General features: G+C 43.1%; 1 protein-coding gene across 4 annotated transcripts in view; it reads left to right on the top strand.

Moving 5' to 3' along the window:
* LOC138304315 (transmembrane protease serine 9-like) overlaps nt 1-22,037 on the top strand; it is a 1,357,906-nt gene that overhangs the window by 240,186 nt on the left and 1,095,683 nt on the right. For all 4 annotated transcript variants that reach the window (XM_069244270.1, XM_069244271.1, XM_069244272.1 and 1 more), the window contains one exon: nt 6,533-6,692. In XM_069244270.1, coding sequence (XP_069100371.1) covers nt 6,533-6,692 — 160 coding nt within the window. The remainder of the gene's footprint in view (nt 1-6,532; nt 6,693-22,037) is intronic.

The following is a 22,037-nucleotide window of genomic DNA, read 5'->3' as shown; positions in this document are numbered from 1 at the left end:
CTGTCGAAACTGACATGCACATTTACAATGCCCAGCACTCCTCCTCCCTGCCATGGCCTGGCCCTGCCCCAGACTCCATCGGCTTCTGGTCAGACAGTGATAAATACAATTATAATAACATTGTTTTATTATCACTTTATTTATCATCTGCTGGCTCTGAGCAGTGGGGCGACACTCCTCCGTGATTACGGAGGAGCCGCCCCTGTTCCATTTGGCTTTGATAGCATACCCATAAATGTTTTGCATCTTTTACATAATAAGATATGGAGCTGGGAGCAAGTGTACTGACGTTTTCACTTTATGCATGAGTGTTTGGCGGGGCTGTGTACCCTGGCACCTTTTCTTTTATTATGTATATCAATCAGTTTGGAGATTTACTGATTATTCATGGTCAGGACATGCCATTAGTGAGCTATCATCTGATCCCTGTGCTACTTTATGTCAATACTGTGATTTTATTGGCTACTTTAGCAAATGGCCTGAAGAAATCTGAAGGAATCCTGTGATCTCTTTGTAGAAAAATAAGAACTCAGCACTAATTTTTCAAAAATGTTCACAAAAGTAACTGCCTCTAAATCAACTAAATCTAGAAAATGCAAAGTAAATGAAAATACAATCTGTAAGGTAAATTGCTTTTCTTACTTGGGAGTTGCTTTTGATGATCTTAACAAATTGAATTATTTATTGACAGCTAGAAGGAAGCAATTTGTGTAATTGTCGGGCTGTATTTGATTTTGGTTCAAACTCTTATACATATAATGAAATTGAAAACGTATAAAGCCATATGTATGTCTATTGCACGCTATGGGGCAGGGATTAGGGGTCATGCCAATATTTCCAGTCTACAAAATGAAAATAATACTTTTCAAACGACTTTGAGCTTTATTATGGAGTTTTCCTAATTTGCTTTGATTTGAGGGACTTGGCTAGGATTATCTGAAGGATGTCATCAATTTCTGACCTTTATTGCTCTTGCTTTCCAATTGGAGTGAGTCAGTGTTCAACAGAGTTGTCATAAAAGATTGTTGATTTCTGAATGGAGCATTGAATATTCCTTGGTTAAATTACAATGTATTAATATTCTTAAGGATTGGTAGACTAGACCTGTTTTTAAATCCATCTTCACTTGCCAAACGTGATGCTTCTCAGATAAAGTCACTTTTTCTTGACTGCAGATGAAACCCTCAGTGAGATCTTATGGTTTAGTTAAGACTGTTTCCTCAATTGAGCCCTGTATCACCTTGGTATATAACGTGATACAAAGGTTTTATTTGGCATATTTATTAATAAGCGCTTCACAGTTTCTTCTCTTTTTTCTTAAGGTCTCCAGCTCATTTATTACTTCTTGCTCATACACTTTAGTCTTTGTTTAGATCTCCTTGCATTCCATATTGTCCTGCAATTTTTCGTCATATTCAGACCCTTGCTAAAATAGTTGAATTTTACACAGTCTAGAACAGCCTTCATTTTCTTACAAATGCTCTCAAATGAATATGTTTGTTCATCTATGACTAAGGGCCTCATTCCGAGTTTGGCGGTCTTAAGAATGCCAAACTTGTGTTAACGGTCAGACCGCCTCACCCTTGGTGGTCCAACTGCCAGATTACAACCCTGGCAGTTGGACCGCCAGGGGACCAACGCCACCACCAGGATCACGGTTCCCGATGGGTGGCGGCGATCGGAGTCTTGGTCAGCCACAATGGTGCCTATGGCAGTACCGCCGTGCTGATCACAAGTCCCTTTACTCCAGTCTTTCCAAGGCGGTTTCACCACCATGGAAAGGCTGGCAGAAAGCCAGTGCTCAAGAACACAGGGAAGCCACTGCACTTCCCATGCCCATGGCATGGGCCCCCCTGTGAGCGCGCTTGGAATGCGCTCTGTCTGCTATGCCAACAGAGCGCATTCCGAAGGTGCTGTTGTGCGATGGCATTGGCCTCGGCTCTCTTTAGGGAGCCGAGGCCAATGCCAAGGCACTGTTTCTGCAGGGCTAACCTGCGGAAACGTCTTAATACGATGTTTCAGCCGGTCAGCCTAGTGGAAATATTGTAATACGAGGGGGGGTGAGGCTGCCGGTATGACGGCAGCCTCACCCCCGCGAGTCTGGCAGTCTAACGGTCGGGCTGCCAAACTCATAATGAGCTCCTAAGTATCTTACTGGTGCTCTCAACATTAGAAGTCTTTTATCATTTCATGTGACTGCTTTTCATTGTTTTGATTTTTCTTTGTCAGTATTATGAATTTCAGGGTGAACTATATTACATTATCATTTAATGAACAATGTAGTGCTTTTTATCTATATGGTTAAATAAAGAAAAATGAAAAAAATATGATGATGACAATAAAGGGCAAAATGCGATAGAGACAGGCAAACAAGATTAGAACTTGTTTCTCAAAAAACATGCACACACAGTTCTTAGAATAGAGACATGCACCTTTCAGTTCTATCAACTTGCCCATACAGATACATGTCAACATGAAAATATTTGAAAAGACTGAAGGGCATGTTTAATAGATTTAGTCCAAAATCTTTATTGCTTTCCTCTTTTCGATAAAATTATTGGCCAACACGTGTTTTGCAAATTATTCGCTTCTTCCGAGCTAGATGAAAGTGTACCACAGACACTAAAAAGAAAAGTATAGATCGACATAAGAAATGACATTTTAAAACCATAACAGTTTTTTTAATGCCATTATGATTGCTGTTTACTGTATTTCACTCCTCTCTGAAATACATGACAGGAATTGAAACTCTTTTAACTCAATGTCATGTCTATCAAAATTGGCTGTTGCCCTTATAACATTCTGAATAACATGTAATTTTATAATTCCAATATCTAGATGATCTGCATTGCTAACCCAACCAACCTTGTCAGTTCTTGTTGGCTATATGCATGTTAATGTTTAAAACTATAGTAATTCTTATAAAACACCTATGTTAGGCAAATCTTAGTACGTTTATTTTATTTTTTATCATTACTTCATCTTTATTATCCAAACTGCACCTACACTTTATAGAACATATTGTTGTTATGAAATCATTGTTTATAGTAACATCCATGATATAGGCCCTCATTCCAACCCTGGCGGTCTCTGACCGCCAGGGCGGAGGGCAGCGGAAGCACCGGCAACAGGCTGGCGGTGCTTCCAGGGCTATTCTGACCGCGGCGGTAAAGCCGCGGTCAGAAAAGGGGAACTGGCGGTTTCCCGCCGGTTTTCCCCTGGCCCAGGGAATCCACCACCATTGGGATTCCGACCCCCTTCCCGCCACCCTGTTTCTGGCGGTTTTCACCACCAGAACCAGGATGGCGGGAACGGGTGTCGTGGGGCCCCTGGGGGCCCCTGCACTGCCCATGCCACTGGCATGGGCAGTGCAGGGGCCCCCTAACAGGGCCCCACAAAGATTTTCACTGTCTGCTTAGCAGACAGTGAAAATCGCGACGGGTGCCACTGCACCGGTCGCACCCCTGCAACTCCGCCGGCTCCATTCGGAGCCGGCTTCATTGTTGCAGGGGCTTTCCCGCTGGGCCGGCGGGCGCTCTTTTGAGATGCAAGGTAGGCTTTCCCATGCAAAAAATGACACTGTGGCCTTAGCGCCATATTTATCCCCGTGCTAAGATCACTCACGGGGGGAGGGGTCGAATAATGGTGCAAAGCTTGCTTTGCACCAATATTTAATGCCTGGGTCAGGGCAGGCATTAGGTGACTTGTGGGCCTATTTCCATGGTGGAACACCATGGAATAAGCCCACAGGTGGCCACCCCCAGACCCCAGGGACACCTCCACCCACACCAAAGGGACAGCGGAGGATGGGGGACCCCATCCAGGTAAGTATAGGTAAGTACAGGTAAGTATTTTATTTTATTTTTTAAAGTGCCATTGGGGGCCCTGATATGGGCTCCCCTACATGGCACTGAGTGAAAATGACCATGCCCAGGGGACACGGGTCCCTGTGCTGGCCATTGGGGTGGTGGGCATTACTCCTGACTTTTCTAAGACAGGAATCATGTGGATGGTTTTGTGTCAGAAAATGATGCTAGGCTGGTTAGCATCATTTTTTTTACTCTAACCTGCCTAATGTCATTTTTTAGTGCAAAACCCCCTTCTCCCATACCACCACACCCACCCGGCTAAAGTCATTTTTTCTACGCTAGCCCACCCTTTGCGCCGGCTTGCACCATTCCATATATGTGGTGCCCGGCTGGCGGTCAGGAATGGTGCAAGCTGGTGCAAAATGTTTTGATGCAAAACTGCGTTTGTGCAGTTTTGCACCAGAAAGTATAAGTATCCCCCTAACTGTGGTATGCTTGTCCCCAAATTACATAAACTGTACCTAGAAGTAAAACGGGCAGAATCCCTACCACAGACATGCAGAGATGTGATGCTGGTCCCATTACTGAAACCAAAACAAGATACACTGCACATCTGCGCTTACTGTCTACTTTCCATTTGTAATTTAGACTGGACACTTTTGGGTAAGACCAATCTGGATCCATGCATCAAGGGAATACTGGATGGTGGCCACGGCTGTGGATATGCAGAAGATAGACTTGCTGAATTAGGAATATCTCCTATGGGTATTGGAAGAGATGGGATTTAGTCTAGAGATCAGAAGTTGGATTACATTATTATATAATAACCTCATGGCCAGGGTAAAAAGATATTTTCTGAGCTGTTCCCAATACTGAGAGGCATGTGTCAAGGGTGCTGTTATCCCTGATCCTATTCACTCTAGCAATGGAGCTGCTGTCTAAGGAGTTTAGAAATATGGGTGAAAATCACAATTCACACGACATCCTGCTAACTAATAACATTTTAGTTTATTTCTGGGAGGTGTATTCAGGGCCTCAAAAACGTTCACCAATGTGTCTGATATGGCCAATTCCTAACATTCTTTCCTTTGACCAATACAGTTAAGAAGTAATGACTTCAAAATATAGGAATTTCTTTCACACACGCAGTTATGAAGCTATATGGAAGCGAGGCACCACTAGCAAAGCAATTACAAGGTTATATATTGCTCTGAAGCAGATGACCACACTAAATTTAAAAAATCTAAAAGAGAGATTGTTAACAGTCTTAGAAAATGAGATCTCTGATCAGGAATGGAAACAAATACTCACATACCCAAAAATAACATCAAGTAATGGCAAATTTAAGCTGACATAGTGTAATGTATTACATCATACGTGCCTAACTCCTGCTCACTGCACACACTGTCCTTGAATAATGCCCTAACTGCTCAGAATAGAATGCTAACTAACTCCTCTATTTTAATCTTTCACTGACAAACATCCGTTATGGGGAGCAAGTCACACAGACATCTGAAAAGGTAACTACAGTCAGACTAGAAAATAACCTAAAAGCTTTTGATTTGGAATGTATACCTGGGAAGAAGAAGAGCAAACATGAAAGGAAATTCCTTGAGCTGGTGTTCATTCTAATTAAAACTGGAGGCAAAAGTACTCACCACTTTAAAATATTTGAAGCAAGAGCTGCTTAAGTGAACAGAAGCCGAAAGCCACGTTTTCTTTAAACACATGGCAACTCAAACCAGCCCCAGTTAGCAGTTGGGACACAGTGCTTGTAAGCGAATCGCACCACAACGATGACAGACCCACCTGAAAACAATAGAGAAGCCACACGTGAATCAAGCTTGTGTCTCATTTCGTTAGCCTAACAGTGTCATCCAAGAAGACGCATTCGTAGTATTCAGTACCGTTTGGCATCACTCGCACCGCATAACCCCCGTTACCACATAACCAACAATGCTCTCCACATTCGTATCTAGATTGTGACAACTGCCGAATGCGGAGGATCAAACCTGCACTCTACATTAAATATGGGGCAGTGGTATTTAATACTTTAAAATAATATAATTTGTCTCCACAATACATGAGCGAAAAATGTATATGTAATTTGTTTATTTTGATAAACGTCAATAAAAATTACAAAAAAGTAAGAGCAAAGAGGATTATGAATATTTGTAGATTTATATCTGACATTTTTAATTTGTAACGTGATACATGATTTTACCTTTTTTCATGAGTACCCAGGAGCAGAACACATTCTTGAATAAAGTACCCTGAGAGTTTCTTCCCACGTTGTAATATACAGTTTTTTAAGATCTTGAATAAGCTATAGAAATTATGAGAATGGATTGTGTTAGTTTGTGCAGCCGTCAGTTGTCTGCCATTAGGTTCTCAATGGCACAGGCAAGGGAAAAGCGAAAGGCAACAATCATGTCCTGCTAGCCTCTCATATTGTAGGAAGCAACAACACTAGAGCAGAGAGCTTAACAAGCCAAACGTCTCTTTTTTTGCTGAGAAAGATGTAGCCTTATTTTATTTTACATGAATCCTAATAATTTCTAGCAATATGTTGCATTAAATAAGACTGGTTAACGGCTGAAAGCTGCTTTAAACAATGGCATTTTATAACCTATAGAAACGCCAACAAAGAGTATGAGATTGTAAAAAAGAATAGCATAATGTGTCTTTTAAACTCACATTCAGAACTGTCTTCTTGTTTTTAGAGTGTGGAAGTCCAGTTCTCACAAACCAAACAACTGGCGGAGGTGGGGTCCAGCAAGGGGAATGGCCCTGGGTGGTCAGTGTACAGATGTATTACGACCACATGTGTGAAGGGGTCATCATTGGTGAAAGATGGGTGCTTACAAGTGCCCGATGCTTCCGGTATGTATTAAAAAATGATCTAATGCAATCTTACATCAGATTTCATGTCAGTTTTTTAGAATCACTTCCCAGTAACCTATGTATTGCAGGTGACTAGAAAGGCTTCTTAAACAGATATAGTAAGTAAAATATATTTTTTAGACACTTGGGGTAGCAGAAATAGAAATTGTACATGGCTGAAGACTGTGTGAGGTATTACAGAGGGGGAGAAGGTAGTTTTGTGTCTCTTGAAAGCTTAGAACATAGACTGCATTGAATTAATTATCACAGATTCAATTTTATTTCCTACAGACATCATCATGAGTCATATTAGTGATTGAATTGTTTATTCTTTGCATTCTTATAGAGACTTCTTACTGCCATTTCCTTACCTCTTGAATATTCCCTCACGTGTCAGACCAAATGCTGAAAATGGTAAGCAGTACCCCTCGGCAAGGCTGGAAGCGCAGGCAGGCTCTGTGTCAACATTGTTGCATGCTGGAAGTGACATGCATGGGCCTGTTTAGGCACTACCCATGCGCAATGACATCAGTTCTTTTGTTCACTCCACCAATGCAGTTCCAGAGCTACACCAAGTAGCCTTGAGACTGAGTTCTTTGGCGTTTTTTTTAACAAAAAAACGTTTTCTACTGTGTAAGACCAATTTCCCCTCCAAACTCTTCAGGGCTTAAGCCTTTTGGGGAATGTCGCAAACAAATGTCTCTGACTGATCCGCACTTTGTTTCCCTGTGATGTCTGGAGTTTGACACAAGTCCAAGACTTGCAGTGACTGTGTCTTGATGCAACTGAAGGCTATCTGGTATCGCAAGGTAAAGCCTGTCATTTTCTAGGATTGGAAACCTTGTGTTGGTAAAAGGTACAATGAAGATCCCCGCCCGCTCTCAAAGCCATTCCCATGACAGGTCTTTATTGAGGTCCAAGCCTTGAGGTAAGGCCAAGAAAAAGTGAAAGAAATTCAAGCGGGACAGTCCTGTCCTGTCCTGCCACTCTCAATTACCTGGGAAGGCACAAGGGCGCCATTGTGCTTCCCAGACCCACTGACAAAGTTGCTCTGCAGAGATGGGTTCTAATCTAACCCATAGCAGCCAGATTTTCTGGTGTCCTGGCCAACTTCTCAAGAAAATCAGGACTTTCAGAATGCAATGTTACATATTTTTGGCACCCCAAGGTGCTAAGAGGCCTCCAATCTGGACCTATGCTGGTGAGATATCCCTCGGTGTCAGTTGGGGCTTCTGAATTCATTCCTGGTTCTGTTCTGGTCTGTGTGCTGAATTCGCTTCTGGCACCACGCCCCATGCCAGAGGGCCATCGACCAATGCCGCTGCCACTGATGATGGCCAACCCATAGTGCTGTCAGACTCTGAGGTGGCACTGCGCCAACCTCAACCTAGGCCTTATTCGACACTGCTTGTCCCTCTACACAGGGACAATCCTTTTAATACTGATACAGTGTCTTTGCCTCAAAAGACATTGCTTATGCATGATCCTTTTGGGCCAGATTCGAAATGTGGCATGTATGATACCGGAGATAAAATTTGCTCCAGGCCTACCATGAGGACAATTGGTATGATATTGGTATGAGGATCTCCAAGATGCTGGTAAACTGAACACTTCTCCAGACACTGGCTTGCTCTCGCCTCTAGGTCCTGCCACCAAGACGATTGCATAATTTGCCATGGTGATGCCGAGAACTAGTGATGTTTTTGCTCTAGAGCTCCTCACTCAGTAAGTCAAAAAAATGTACTGGCCGAGGTGCTTCAGCTCGGTTAGACTCGTTCTGAAGATTACTTCCTTTTATTGAGGCCCTCATCAACGCTCTGTTGATAACTTCAGCTAAGCTTTATCCGGGTCCCCGGGTCAAACCGCCAAATTGCATATCGTCATTGCCCTGGATCTGGAAACCCTGCTTTTCTCACTCATCATCCTTCACCCAAGAACTTGGTAGTGCAGGCCTCAGCCAGTAAGATGAACCCCAATGCATACCTCACTTCTCCTGAACGCTAATCCAAACTTATTGGGAAACAGGTTTTCTCATCCATGAGTCTCATATCACAGTCCATGAATGCCAGTTGTCTTCTACAGCATTGCACACATGCACCTTATTAGACTCGTTAATGTAGGTTTGGCCAATCGTTTCCGAGTAGGCTTGTGTCATCATTTTGCAGGCCATTCACAACTGTGTGGCAAGGGAAAGTTCATGATCTTTTGTGGGCTTGATACCACCAACTGTGGACAGAGCCATTATCACCAATGTGGCCATGTGTAGGAATGCTTTGATGCAGTCCATTGGATTTTTTGGAGACTTTCAGGCTAGCCCGATGGACATGCCATTTGACAGTTCTCGTCTGTTTGAGGATAAGGCAGATTTGGCTCTGGACTACTTTAAGGAAAGCAGGGCCACAGCGAATTCCCTGGGTCTGTCTGTCCCACCACACCGACTGCACCCACAGGTTGCCGCCTCTATGGCTATTGTAGGGGCTTTCCACATCACCAGTAATTGCAACTGGCTCAGTCTTGTCTGCCCTTGACCCTTGAGACTGAATGGTAACACTGGACCCACAGGACGCTTATTTTCTCACTGCAATCATGCAGGCTCACAGGCATTATGTATGTTCACAGTGAGCCAGGACCATTTCTAGTTCGCTGTGTTCCCATTTGGCCTCACTAGTACCCATCGGGTGTTCATGAAGGTGATGGCGGTGGTCACAGCTCTCCATCGAGAGTTCCAGTCCTAACCTCGATGAATGGCTGCATAAGGTGGGTTTGCCCCATGCAGTAATCACCCACCTCCTGACTATGGTAAACCTCCTAACATCATTGGGGTTCACTACACATGTGCCAAAGTCACACCTGACTCCTTCATAAATGCTCACTTTCATCAAAGCCATTCTGCACATGGTGCAGTTTTGTGCCTCCCCCATGAGCGGACATTCAGGCTACTATCCCGATGTTTCAGCCTTAGTCCCTGATTTCAGTAAGGATGACTCTGAGGCTGCTGCGACTGATGGCCTCCTGCATTGTGCGGATCACCCATGCTAGGTTACATATTGCAGTGGTGGCTACTTGAGACTGATGCTTTGCTTCTTAAGAGGGGAGGTCACTTGGGAGAGTTGGAGATCAGAGGCTGCTATTCTCCAGTGGAGGCTTGGCTCCACATCCGCATGTTGGAGAGACGAGTCAGTCGCTTGGGGTTGAAAGCCTTCCTTCTATCCATCAAAGAGTGGTTGGTTCAGGTGCACACAGGCAACACCAACACCATGTGGTACTACCACAAGCAGGGTAGGGTGGAGTGGTGGAATCTGTGTCAAGAGGCTCTGTGCCTCAGGGATGGCTCGAATATCAGGGAATTTTTCTGGTGATGCAGCACCTGATGGGACCTTTGAATGCCAGGGCAGATGAACTCAGCCATTGTTAGTTTGCGGATCATGAATGATTGTTACAGCCGGATGAAGTGCAAGATCTCTTCAGTGAATGGGGAGAACCTTGAAATGATCTGTTCACCACTGCTGAAAACATGCAATGTCAGCACTTCTATGCAATGGAGTTTCAAGGTACCTTCTGGTTTGCTTAGAGTGGAACTCAGGGCACCTGTACACCTTCCCGCCTATCTCTCTCCTGCCCTGCAACAGAGTTATATACCTGAACCTGAGCACCCTCCACTTCCATGCTTGGAGACTGAGTGGTGGCAATATAGCACTTTTGACCTCCCTTCCAAGTTCGTGGATGTGGATGCTATTTTGACACGCCAGGTGTCCCTCCACCAAGCCAGTACACGCCTTCTGCTGGCATAAGTATGAGGCTTCGTGTGCAAGCAAACAAGTTGACCCACTTTATGCCATATTGTCTGAGGTTTTGCTTGTGTGCTTCCTAGACCAGCAGGGCCTTGCTTTGTGCACGGTTAACCTACTCTTTTTTTTACATTTGCCGGACCAGCTTTCATTGTTTGAATCATCATTTGTGATGCATTTTCTCAAAGGGTTACGGCATCTGTTTCCCCCTTTTCCTTTTGTTATGCTCCAGTAGGACTTAAATTTAGTTTTGGCTTTTCTCATGTGTTTTACCTTCAAACCTCTTCATGGCTTCAAGACAGTCTTTCTGGTAACAGAGGGTAAGCGAGCTACAGGCTCCCTCTGTTAACCCTCATTATACCAATTTCTACTCGGACAAGCTGGTTCATAGGAAGCATGCCTCCTATTTGCAAAGGTGGTGACTCTTATTCACGTCCACAAACCATCACCCTCCTGACATTCTTTGCTTCACCTAACCCCTCCAAGGATGAGGAGAGATTACATCGGCTGGATTAAAAAAGGATTCTCAGCTTTTACATCAATAACAGAGAACACTGAGTGGACCACTAGCTCCTTACTGGATTCACTTGGGCAAAGAAAGGCAAGACAGTGCAGAAGAGGACTATCTCTTGTTGAGGTCTGCTCTGCATCAAGATCAGCTGCTCACTGGCTAAAAAGAAGCCTCCTGAAGTCTTGCAGGCTCCTTCACACGGAAGGAAAAGGCTCCTACCACTGCATTGGCACATGGACTGTTTGTCCTGAACATTTTCCATGAGTTATATAGGTGTCTCTACATACATTCACAAACCTGTCTGGACAGCCCAGTCCATTGTGAAGGGCATTTTGCCCGCTCAGTACTGCAGGACTTTTTTGGTTTGAGCCAGTTCACAGACCCTCCACCTGGGAGGTACTGCTTTGTTATCTATTCAGAAGAACAAGCTACTTACCCACAGTAACACTCTTTCTGGTAGAGAGACTAACTACAGATCCTTACTGACCCTCCCATCTTCCCTGCTCTGTGAACAGGACTTTTTTCCACCTAAAAAAGGTCCCAAGTTAGATTTTTGCGCACTGGTCAATACCAACCTGATTTTGGCTCCAACTCTGAGGTAACAGAAGATTCAGAAAGCAACTGATGTCAGTGTGCATGGGTGGCACCTTTAAGCCTGCACAAATCACAACCATCAAGAAAAGTTATGAAAAGCTGCCAATGTTTCCAGCTGGCGTAGGAGTACTGCTTGTGAATTTCCTTATCTGGTCTAATGCCTGGGGAATATTCAAAGTGTAAGGTAAGTTACTTGTTTATTAGGTGGACTATATCGTCTTCCTTATTGATTATAAATATGAGTGGAGTGTTCATAGGAAAGTAGTTTGCTAATTTTTCCTCTTACTGCGAAACACATTTATAACAGCACTTATCGAAACAAAAATGTTGTACAATTTCTCCATAAAAAAGCAACACCAGTCTAGAAAATGTTTCTTCTATTTTACCTCATCTGTCCTCACTGCAGTCAGTGTTTAGGACACCCATCTAAAATTTTTAAACCACTGCTAAAAGTCACTGTTTAATCAGTAGTTGACAAAGTGTTAAATGTGTATATAGCACCAGCATGAACCTAAATCATCAGCACTAAAATAAATTATTTTGAGAACTGGCTGGCTGCCTGCATGGACTACACATTAGAGGACCATTACACAATATTATCATAAGGCAGAACACATCTTTTTTATATTTTCAGCCAAAGATATATCTTTGTAACACTGAGATATGAATTGAGGTGTTTTCAATGGTTTTCTGTAACCTGGGTATGTTTGGGACGGTGGTCGCAAACAGGCCTAGTGCTGTCTACATAGAAGCATCTAGATTTGCTCAAACAGGAGAGCAGGAAGCACAGTGCTCCTATACGTGGGCTATCAAGTCACAAACACTGTCACATCCCCATTGTGAAAGCTGTTAAGCTATTGAAATCATTGTCGATGAACAGGGCTAAGTGGTATGGCTCCCGAATATCAGCTCCAGTATACTTTTTGACCACTGCATATTCAGTGCAGTACAGCTGGCACTGGAATAGTGACTGTGAGAAATTGGGTTACTGGTGAAACCCTTCTCAAGCAACAACCACTATTCTTCTCAGGGTGAAGTCACAAGTAACCGTAAATTAACTTGTACCTAACCCTCGGGTAGCTTAGCACAGAGAAGTCAGACTTAACTCAGAGGCAATGTGTAAAGTATTTGTGCAGCACTTCAAACAGTAACACACTGAAAACACACCATAAAAGAATTAGAGAATTTTTTAATGAATGAAACAAGACCAAAATGACTGAAATCCAATCAGTTGAACCAGAGATATTTGAGTTTAAAGATGTCTGAAAAAATAGCATTATAAGTACAAAGCTCCAACTGTCAATGTCTAGTTGCGCCGGACTGGGAAAAAGTCACAAGTTTAGGCCGACTGCAATGAAGCACGGGCTGGCTATATGGAGCGAGTTAGGCCTGCTGAACAAAGTATCTTCAATCCTGGTTTTTGGAGCGCTGCGAGGATCAACGTTGAAGATGTGTTGTGCAGCCGAAGCGATGAGTTATTTACAAGGTGTGGTGAGGCTCTGATGCGAGGTTCTGCAAAGTCACCAAGGATCTTGTTGATAAGGGCTTGCGTGGTGAAGTCAGGTGTCGAGGATGTGGCACTCAGCCGGGGCGATGCATCTGTTCCAATGATCTGTGAGGGTGCGATGCGGAGTCTGGCATCCTTGTCGGGGCTGCCTGTGCTGAAGCTCCGTTGCAGAGTCGTGGGTCCGAGAAGACTCCGGAGGCGATGCGGTTATTTGCGACGGGTCCAATCCATGCAGCAGTGGCGAAGCATCAGCTCTGCTTGGGGGTTTTTCTGCACAGCAGAGATGAGTCAGTTCTGCTGGATCCACAGAGACTGGCCGGAGACCTTGGGCCAACTTCCAAGGGTCAAGGACTGGGGTAGACCTACTTGGCATGGTAGACTCACAGGAGGTCAGGTGCTGGGTTCAAGGTTGTTGGAGCCTTTTGTCCCTGAAGCTCTAGTCAGAGGGCCAGCCAACTAACCCATTGAGTCACTCTAATGGTCCTGGGTTCAACAGATGCAGGACCAGTCCTTCTCACCCAGGCAAATGGGCAGCAGGTCAGCACAGCAAGGCAGCAGTCTAGCAAGGCTGTAGTCCAGCAGGGCAGCAGTCCAGCAGAGTGGCAGTCCTTCAGCAGACCAACAGTCTTTCTTCCTGGCAGAGTATCCACATGCCCAGAAGTGTAATTAAGAGCTGGTGTCTTTGGTCCAGTATTGTTTACACAGTTGTGTATTTAAAGTGGGGGAGATTCTTCTAGAGGTTTCCCTTAGACATCCCGATGCATTCTGCCAGCCCTGTCCTGGCTCCAGGCTAACTACAAGGGGCATGTAGCCTGTTGTGTGGAGGCAGAACATAGCCTATTCAAGTGTAAGCAGGGTTGTGCTCAGCTGTGCCCTTCCATCCTGCCAGTGATGGCCCCATCCAGGCACACCTAAGCTCCCTATTGTGTGTGGCTGTCTGGGAGGAATACACAAAGCCCATCTGTGAGCTACACCCAGTCATATGTCCCAGAGACAGGCTGCAGGTACTAAACAGCTAAGGCAGGAAAATACCCTCTTTCTAAAATTGACATTTTCAAAATTGTAATTTAAAATCTGACTTCACCATGAGTTAGGATTTTTCATTACCATACCAAACGTGAACTTGTTACCTGCTCTCATCTGGAAATTACATCTTATTAAATGTTATAAGGTAACTCCAGTGGGAGAAGTAGGCCTTGCAAAAATGAAAAATACATTCAAGAATTTTTCACTATAAGGACTTGTAAAACTTAAAAGTACATGTCCAAATGTTTAAATACACTGCACACTGCCCTATGGGCTGTTCAGGCCCTACCCTAGGGGTGACATATATATCAATAAGTATTTGCAATGCAATAGGTCTCACATTTGTTTGAGTTAGAGTTATTGGCATTGTAAATGCATACCTGGACTTTTCTTGCCATTTAAATTGGTCAACCTTGCTGCATAATTTGGTCCTCTGCCACATAATTCCAGTGGCCCTGCATATAACTAAAGCACTTTAATTTGCCTTCTTCCTCTATCTGCAGCAAAAAATGAAAATATTGCTATTATTTATGATATTTATTTATATTATTATTTAGGGGTTCCCCCAACCTAGTGTGGGGGCCCAGAGATGACCTAGACAGAAAGAGCATGTGGTGCTGATCATTTTCATGTTGGTCCCATTGTCTTAGAACCACCACATGGTGTGTTATGGGCAAAAATGTTTTGTAAAAGAAATGCCCGCAAAGCATTATGGGGCGAGTTTCTTAGTGCAGCAAATATTATAGTATTTTGACTGTAATGCTCAGGACAACCTCTAGAAAGCACCACACTAAAAAATAGAATTTGTAAGAAACATGGTCATGTAACCATATATTTAGCTCCCAGAGAATGTAGTGCCTTACATATTTACAGGGTAATTGCCATAAAATTATAAATAAGACCTTTTAAAACACAAAGTACTATAAGCCATAAAACAAAAGTTCCCGCCATGAGTGCTTAAAAAGACATTCAATGGTGGGAGAGGTTACTATTTTGGGGTCCTCCCCCAACCTAGTGTGGGGACCTGGGATGGCCTAGACAGACAGAGTGTGCCGTGCTGAACATTTTGACGGTGGTCTCATTGCCCTAGGGCTACCACACGGTGACTTATGGGCAAAAATGTTTTGTAAAAGGAATGCCCCGCAAAGCATTATGGGGTGAGTTTCTGAGTGCAACGAATATTGTAGCATCTTGACTGTAATGCTTAGAACAGCCCTGAGAGGACACAAAAATAAAAATAGCATTTGGGAGAAACATAGTCATATAACCATATAGTCAGCCCTAGAAGACATAACCACATGAAAAGAGAATAGCAGAAATCAATGGAGTGCAACCATATATTTAGCCCCTAGAGAGGGTAGTGTCTTACACATTTTATGGCCTAACAGGCCTATTGCAATAACATTACAAACAAGGCCCTTAAAAATACAAAATACTCCCCGCCATAAAACAAATTCTCCAGCCATCAGAACTTAAAACAACATTGAATGGTGGGAGAGGTTACTATTTTGCCCCCCCCAACCTAGTGTGGGGATCCAGGGATGATCTAGACAGAAAGAGTGTGTCGGGCTGAATGGTTTGGTGGTGGTCCCATTGTCCCAGGACCACCACAGGCTGAGTTATGGGCCAAAATGTTTAGTAAAATAAATGCTCTGCAAAGAATTATGGGGTGAGTTTCCAGAGTGCAGTGAATATTGTAGTATTGGCTCTCTCACTGTGCCTGAAGAGCTGCATTGATGATTTTTTTGTGTTTTTTTCTGATTAAAATGTGCCAGTTTGTATCTTTTTTCAACTGCTAACCTCTAAGTGGCACTCATGTGAAGCGCTCCTCCGATCGAGTTTGCGCTACATGAAACTTCACGTACATAAGTGGCACTCATGTAAAGGGCTCCTCTGATTGTGTTTGTGATATACGAAACTTCCCCAAAAAAAAAAAAAGAACCCCCCTCCAACTTGCATCCTTTGGGCGCAGACACCGCAAAGAAACAGCGGCATGCCCAAAACAAAAAAGAGAGAGGAAGAAACAACATATGAAAAAAGAAGATTGTGCAATAATCCATGTAACAGGGTCAGTCTCCAAGGCAATAACAAAGCAGCCTTAAGGCAGGAGAAACATAAGGCATTTACCTACAAAATCAAGGGAATTTTGAAAGGAAGGCCAAGCAACAAATGAAAGTGATGGGCATGAGATGGGCGTGGTGAAAGCCCACAGAAGTAGATCACATGTTGAAGACAAAGCATGTGCACTGCCTAGGCTCGACCTAAAAGGGAGAGTTAGGCATGACAAAAGGTTTTTTTGCCAGGTTGAAATGGCAGTTTTAAAACTGCACACAGAGGCTGCAGTTGCAGGCCTGAGACATGTTTAGAAGGCTGCTTAAGTGGGTGGCAGAATAGGTGCTGTAGGCCCACTTGTAACATTTAATTTACAAGCCCTGGTTACCTACAAAACCATTTTACTAGGGACATTTAAGTAAATTAAATAGGCCTATTGAGGCTAAGCCAATGTTACCATGTTTTAAGGAGTAAGCAAATGCACTTTGCACTGGTTAGCTGTAGCAAAATGTGCAGAGTCCTAGGGCCAACAAAAAGTAGATCAGCAAAATTGGAGAAGGAAGGCAAAAATTTGGTGGAAGACCAGGTTTGGGTTTTTATTGGAGTTACACAGCAGATAGTATTTTTAAATGAAACCAGCTGGAAACCCAAACATTTACTCTAAAGACAGAAAGACGAATGAGATGATCTGAAATGCATCGGTCTAGTATGAAATGACTGTTGGTGTCTGCAGCAAGATTGCTGTGTGTGCCCCTATAATGGAGTGTTTGTTGTGTGAGCATGCATGATTTGAAAGGTCCCAGATATCCATTCCAGCATCCAGAGAGACTGAGCGAGAAGTGTGCAGGTAAACTGTTTGTAGGTTATGCTTAACAGGTCAAGCCATGCCACTGGAGTATCAGAGGTATGGAAGACAATCTCCTCTTAGAAGAAGCTATCCCAGGAAAGAGGTCCTCCTGCAGTATGTAAAGGACCACAGCAATTACAGGCTGAAAAGTCCAGTCTGGCCAGACCAGAGTTACCAGGAGGCAGATTCAAAAGACCACTCAGGTGTAAATATCAGTCTTCACGAGGTGGGACATGGAGAAAAATCAATAGAACATGGACATAATGATTTTGACTTAGACGGTAATAGGCTATTCCCTGCAGATCACCGCTGAAATAACTACTGGGTGTGACTCCCTCCATGACTCCCTACAATTTGCAGAGTGGGTCTTGCTTCTGATTAAACATATGCTCAAGTCAGAAAGCTGTATGTTTGTGAGCAAGAGTATCTAGGGCCACTCAATTCCGGATGAACCAGAGAAGTCTGAGAAGGCATGGACCTCAGACTTAGGGCATGATTTAGAGTTTGGTGGCTGGGGTTACTATGTCACAAACGTGACCGATATCTCGTCTGCCGTATTACGATCCCCATAGGCTATAATGAGACCATAATAAGGCGGATGAGCTCTCTGGCACGTTTGAGCATCCACCAAACTCTAAATCAGGCCCTAAGTCACATACCTTCTGCTCAGTGTTTTCTACCCCAAGCTAGTGTCAGACACTTCTGGTTTACCTCCTGAGTGGAAGGCTATGCCCTACCATTTGGTGAGGGAACTATAAGACAGGACAATAACACATGTGTAAATGAGCCAAAAGAATAAGTATGATGGACGCGGAGTACCGAAAAAAAGTAGTGCAGGTGCCCAGAATTCCTTAGGTGGCCTATACTCATTTCCAACACTGCTGCCATCCATTTCCACCATTGGTGCAAGCTGTTCCTTGCATGGCCACCACACAAAGTGGAATTGCAACAAGTGAGCAAGCCTTTATCAAGTTGGTTCAGGGGTAATCATTCATAAAAAATGTGATGAAAAGGTGATGTCAAATGCTGCATTTAAGCAATCACTAGACTAGAGTCTCTTCAAATCTCTCTCCCATAAACTCTGTATCTTATTTAGATGCCTGTCTTGTTTCCCCTTGCCTACACCATTTTTCCTTTTTGCCAGCTGGCTCTCTTTTGCCTTCCTAAAGGTTCTTTATTATTAGCCTTCTCTTTCGTCTCCCCCTGCCTTCCTCCCCCTACCTCCTTCCTCAGAAGCTACATTCTCTATCACCATCACTATCTGTTCATATTTCAGTCACATTCTACACCTGAGCCTACAACCTTAATTTCCTCTACTTCACTCACTTTATATACCTTTTAATCATTCACTGTTAATCCCACTATTGTTCTTCCTTTTACTTCATTCATTTATTTCTCCCATTTGCCCCTCATAAATGTGTCTTATTTACATCTTTTTTAATTGTTTATAGTAACCCTCCTTCTGCCTTGCACTCTGACTTTTCATGGCATTTGCTTAGCTTTCGCCATTTCCACTTCTCCCCTTTATTTCTACTGCTCTCTTTTTATATATCTATTTTTCCATTCTTCCCATCCCCCTTCCTCTCTTTCTTGTTTGCATATTGTTTCCTTCATGACTGTGTCCCTTCCTCTTCTTCGTCTCTTTTTTCCTGTCACTACAATCTCTTCTGTCTTCCTCTCTAACACATTCCTCCTTTTTCCCCTCAAGACCTAAACTGTGACTTCCCTCTACCACCGCTCTACAGTTTAACTACAAAAGTGAAGCGCACAGTACCTACTGTGGTACATCCCTGGTGCCATCTATGCTCTCACTTATTTTTGTTCATTAGGCTCTAGATATCATCAAAGATGTTCAATATGTCTGTTTATGCTCTCTGCAGGGGCAGCACCTGTGCTCACAACCATGGTGCCAGTTCCTAGCACAGTTTGAGGCATTTTGGGTAGCAAGGCCATACCATGGCATGAGACACTGCCTCATCTTCTCCCATTGGACCCATGTCCTCCTTGGGTCCTCATCACATAGTGGGCTCCTCAATGGTAATAAGCCTTGGTGTGTGGTGGGCATGGGAGACAACAGATCATATCACAAGAGCCAATCCTTTTGCAGGAGCCTCATGTCAAGCAGAGTCCCTCATTCCCTGAGCTATGGAGAGGGCTTTTTTTGTCACGAAGCTCAGTTGCAGCTAAGGATGAATTAGTGACTAAATAAGGGTTTTTTTCAGAACAGAATCTTGCCTAGATACCGTCTTGAAAGTGCTATGGAATTATATTGGATGCATTTTAAATTCCTTTTGAAGGCCAGATGGTGTACTTCAGTGTGGTTCCTGCTTGAACAGGGTGCATACCTCTGCCAAGCAGAATCTCAATTTCTAACAGCAACCAACATATCAACTACTAGAGTATCAGATTTACTATTCTAACTCAAACATAACAGACATTGGGGAAAATATTTGATTTTGAGGAGTCCAAATGTATGATTTTAACTCCAAACCTTCACTCTTTGTGGATAATTTTCTAATTTTTGGGAGTGCGGATTTATCATTTAAACTTCAGCCCTACAACAAACGGGTAGAGTGTTTAATTTTAAAGATTTTACAATTACTATTGTAACTACAACCCAAAGCACACTGGTGAAACAGTTTAATGTGTGTGGTTTCTGATTTACAAATGTAATGTTTATTTATTTACAACATTAGCAGATTCATATGCCCATACATTTCTGCATGGAACAATTTTTGGCCAAGATATTACCATCATGCATTTGAACAGCAATATTACATTCAGTATCAAATTTCGTTATTAGCTGTAACAGCGAGTCACAATCATTATTGCATTTTACAGCTGATAAGCAATTTTAATGTGGACAAGTCAGCACATGCAAGGAAAGAAACACAAACAACCCTAATGAAAACAAAACTATACTACTGAGAACGAGACCTCTAAACATAGAACCATTAGGAATATGACAGCACCATGTACGCAAGTGGTGGGCACACACATTTTTACTTTTCATGGGACATGCAGTATTGGCCACAAGCACAGTATTCCCTTTGCTGCATGGTTCCCCCCGTAATGATTCCCATCAATCTTGGGCATGGTCTTTAGGATGCTAACCCAGACGGTTGCCACGCCCAGGTGTCTAATACACTTGGTTAACCTTGCTTCTCGGATAGAGGCCTAGCAGACACACCTGTAGAGTATTCGAATTAGTCCTATCCGTGGCTGCCGTTATAAAGCACGGCACTGTTCCCCAACACACAGCCAGCCTTGGACAACTCCACAGCATATGAAAAAATGTAGCTCAACTGTAGAATATCTAGCGCAGTCTGCCTGTGCCTCTGGGTACATAAAGTTGATCCTCTTAGGGGTATAGGCATTATGTGCAGATACTAATACTGTATGAGGTTGAACCGCTGGTTGTGAGATATTTTAGGGGTTACCCACAACACCCTCAGCCAGTCATCATCATCCAGTGGGGAGGCCATATCTTCCCCCCATTTGTGTTCTATTGTATTCAGAGCTGTTTTGGATTGCAAGATCAGTGACTGATGGAGTACCGTTATTGCTCTATTACTGTCATCTATGGAGTGTAAGCTATCTAGACATTTAGGGTCAGATATACTAAGCTTTTTTCTGTTTCCAAATGGCCCGATTCGCAGAATTGGGACATTTGCAACCAGAAAAAAACATTTTAGAATGTACAAAACCCTATTTTGCAATTCGGTAATCTGTTACTGAATCGCAAAATGGGTAGCAATTCGGTGTTAGGAAGGGGCGTGCCAAGGGCATCCCTTCCTAATAGTGAGTTGCACTGGTATGTAAGACTGTTTTGCGACCGGGAACGCGGTCGCAAAACATTCACAGTTACCACCAACTTCAAGTTGGTGGTAAGCCATTCGCAAAGGGGAAGGGGTCTCAAAGGGAACCCTTACCCCTTTGCTAATGAGGGTGCAAACACTTTTAAAGAGCAGGCTGTAGTCCCTGACTACTTAAAAAAAATTAAAAGTAAGCTTTTCAATTTTCTTTTTGTAACGCACCCAGTTTTCCTTTCAGGAAAACGGGTGACATTACAAAAATGAAATTGCTTTGTTGAAAAAACAATCACAGATATAGTTGTCTGCTGATCCCAGCAGGCCACCGTTGCTAGCGCAGGTGTCTTAATAAAAATTATTAACGTTTGTGTAGAAAATAAAATAACATAGAAAAATAATGCACACATTTGAAAATGTGATTACGAAGAATAGCCACCAATGTTAACGAAGTGTACTAATCAATGGTTTAATACTTTTTATATCAAGGTGTATGCAGTAAGCTTTATTTTTATTAACTGTAGGCCTTAACTTAGTGAATGTCTTGGCCTACTTGCCAGGCCTCATGTAAAAGTTGAATTTCTTAGCGTTTAATAAAATAGCAGTCCTAGAGAGTTAAACTGTGATTTTCCATCTTACATGATGTGCTCATCTCCTCATGAGAACCGACTGCTAGGAGATGATGTTCCTGCTAATGCAACAATTTGTGTGCAATGTGTGCGAGACTGACTTTTCCAGGACAAGAACAATGAAGATACTGACTAGAGTAGAAGCTGCAACAATACTGTTACCTGACAAGTCGGATGATGAGGACATTGCAAGATAAACCAATCAACGACGTGTGAACAGAGTAATATTAGAATTTATAGATTTGGGATTTTAGTTTTATTGGACAAAGTGTGAACATACGATTAACTGACCAAAAGGGATTTGGGAGGTAGTTTAGGTAACTTTGACTTAACGACACTGCTCTGAGAAGAGACACCGTCTTTGCTCATTTTCTTGCTGACCGAAAGGTCATTATTTTCTTATGCGTCTTGATACAAGACGTGCTAAACTTTAATGTTTAAAGACTTTGCCTCTTCTGAATGCTGATGCTGAAGCCTGATGTCTTGCTGATCGACTGATGTCCTGAGGACGAAGACTGACTCTGCTTTGCTGATCCATGCTGAGGAAAGGTATATCATAAACTGTGATTATCATGCATATTT

Source organism: Pleurodeles waltl, chromosome 7, assembly GCF_031143425.1.
Source record: "Pleurodeles waltl isolate 20211129_DDA chromosome 7, aPleWal1.hap1.20221129, whole genome shotgun sequence".
Classification (NCBI taxonomy): domain Eukaryota; kingdom Metazoa; phylum Chordata; class Amphibia; order Caudata; family Salamandridae; genus Pleurodeles; species Pleurodeles waltl.
Note: the sequence above shows the minus strand (reverse complement) of the source record. Positions and strands in the feature narration are given on the sequence as shown.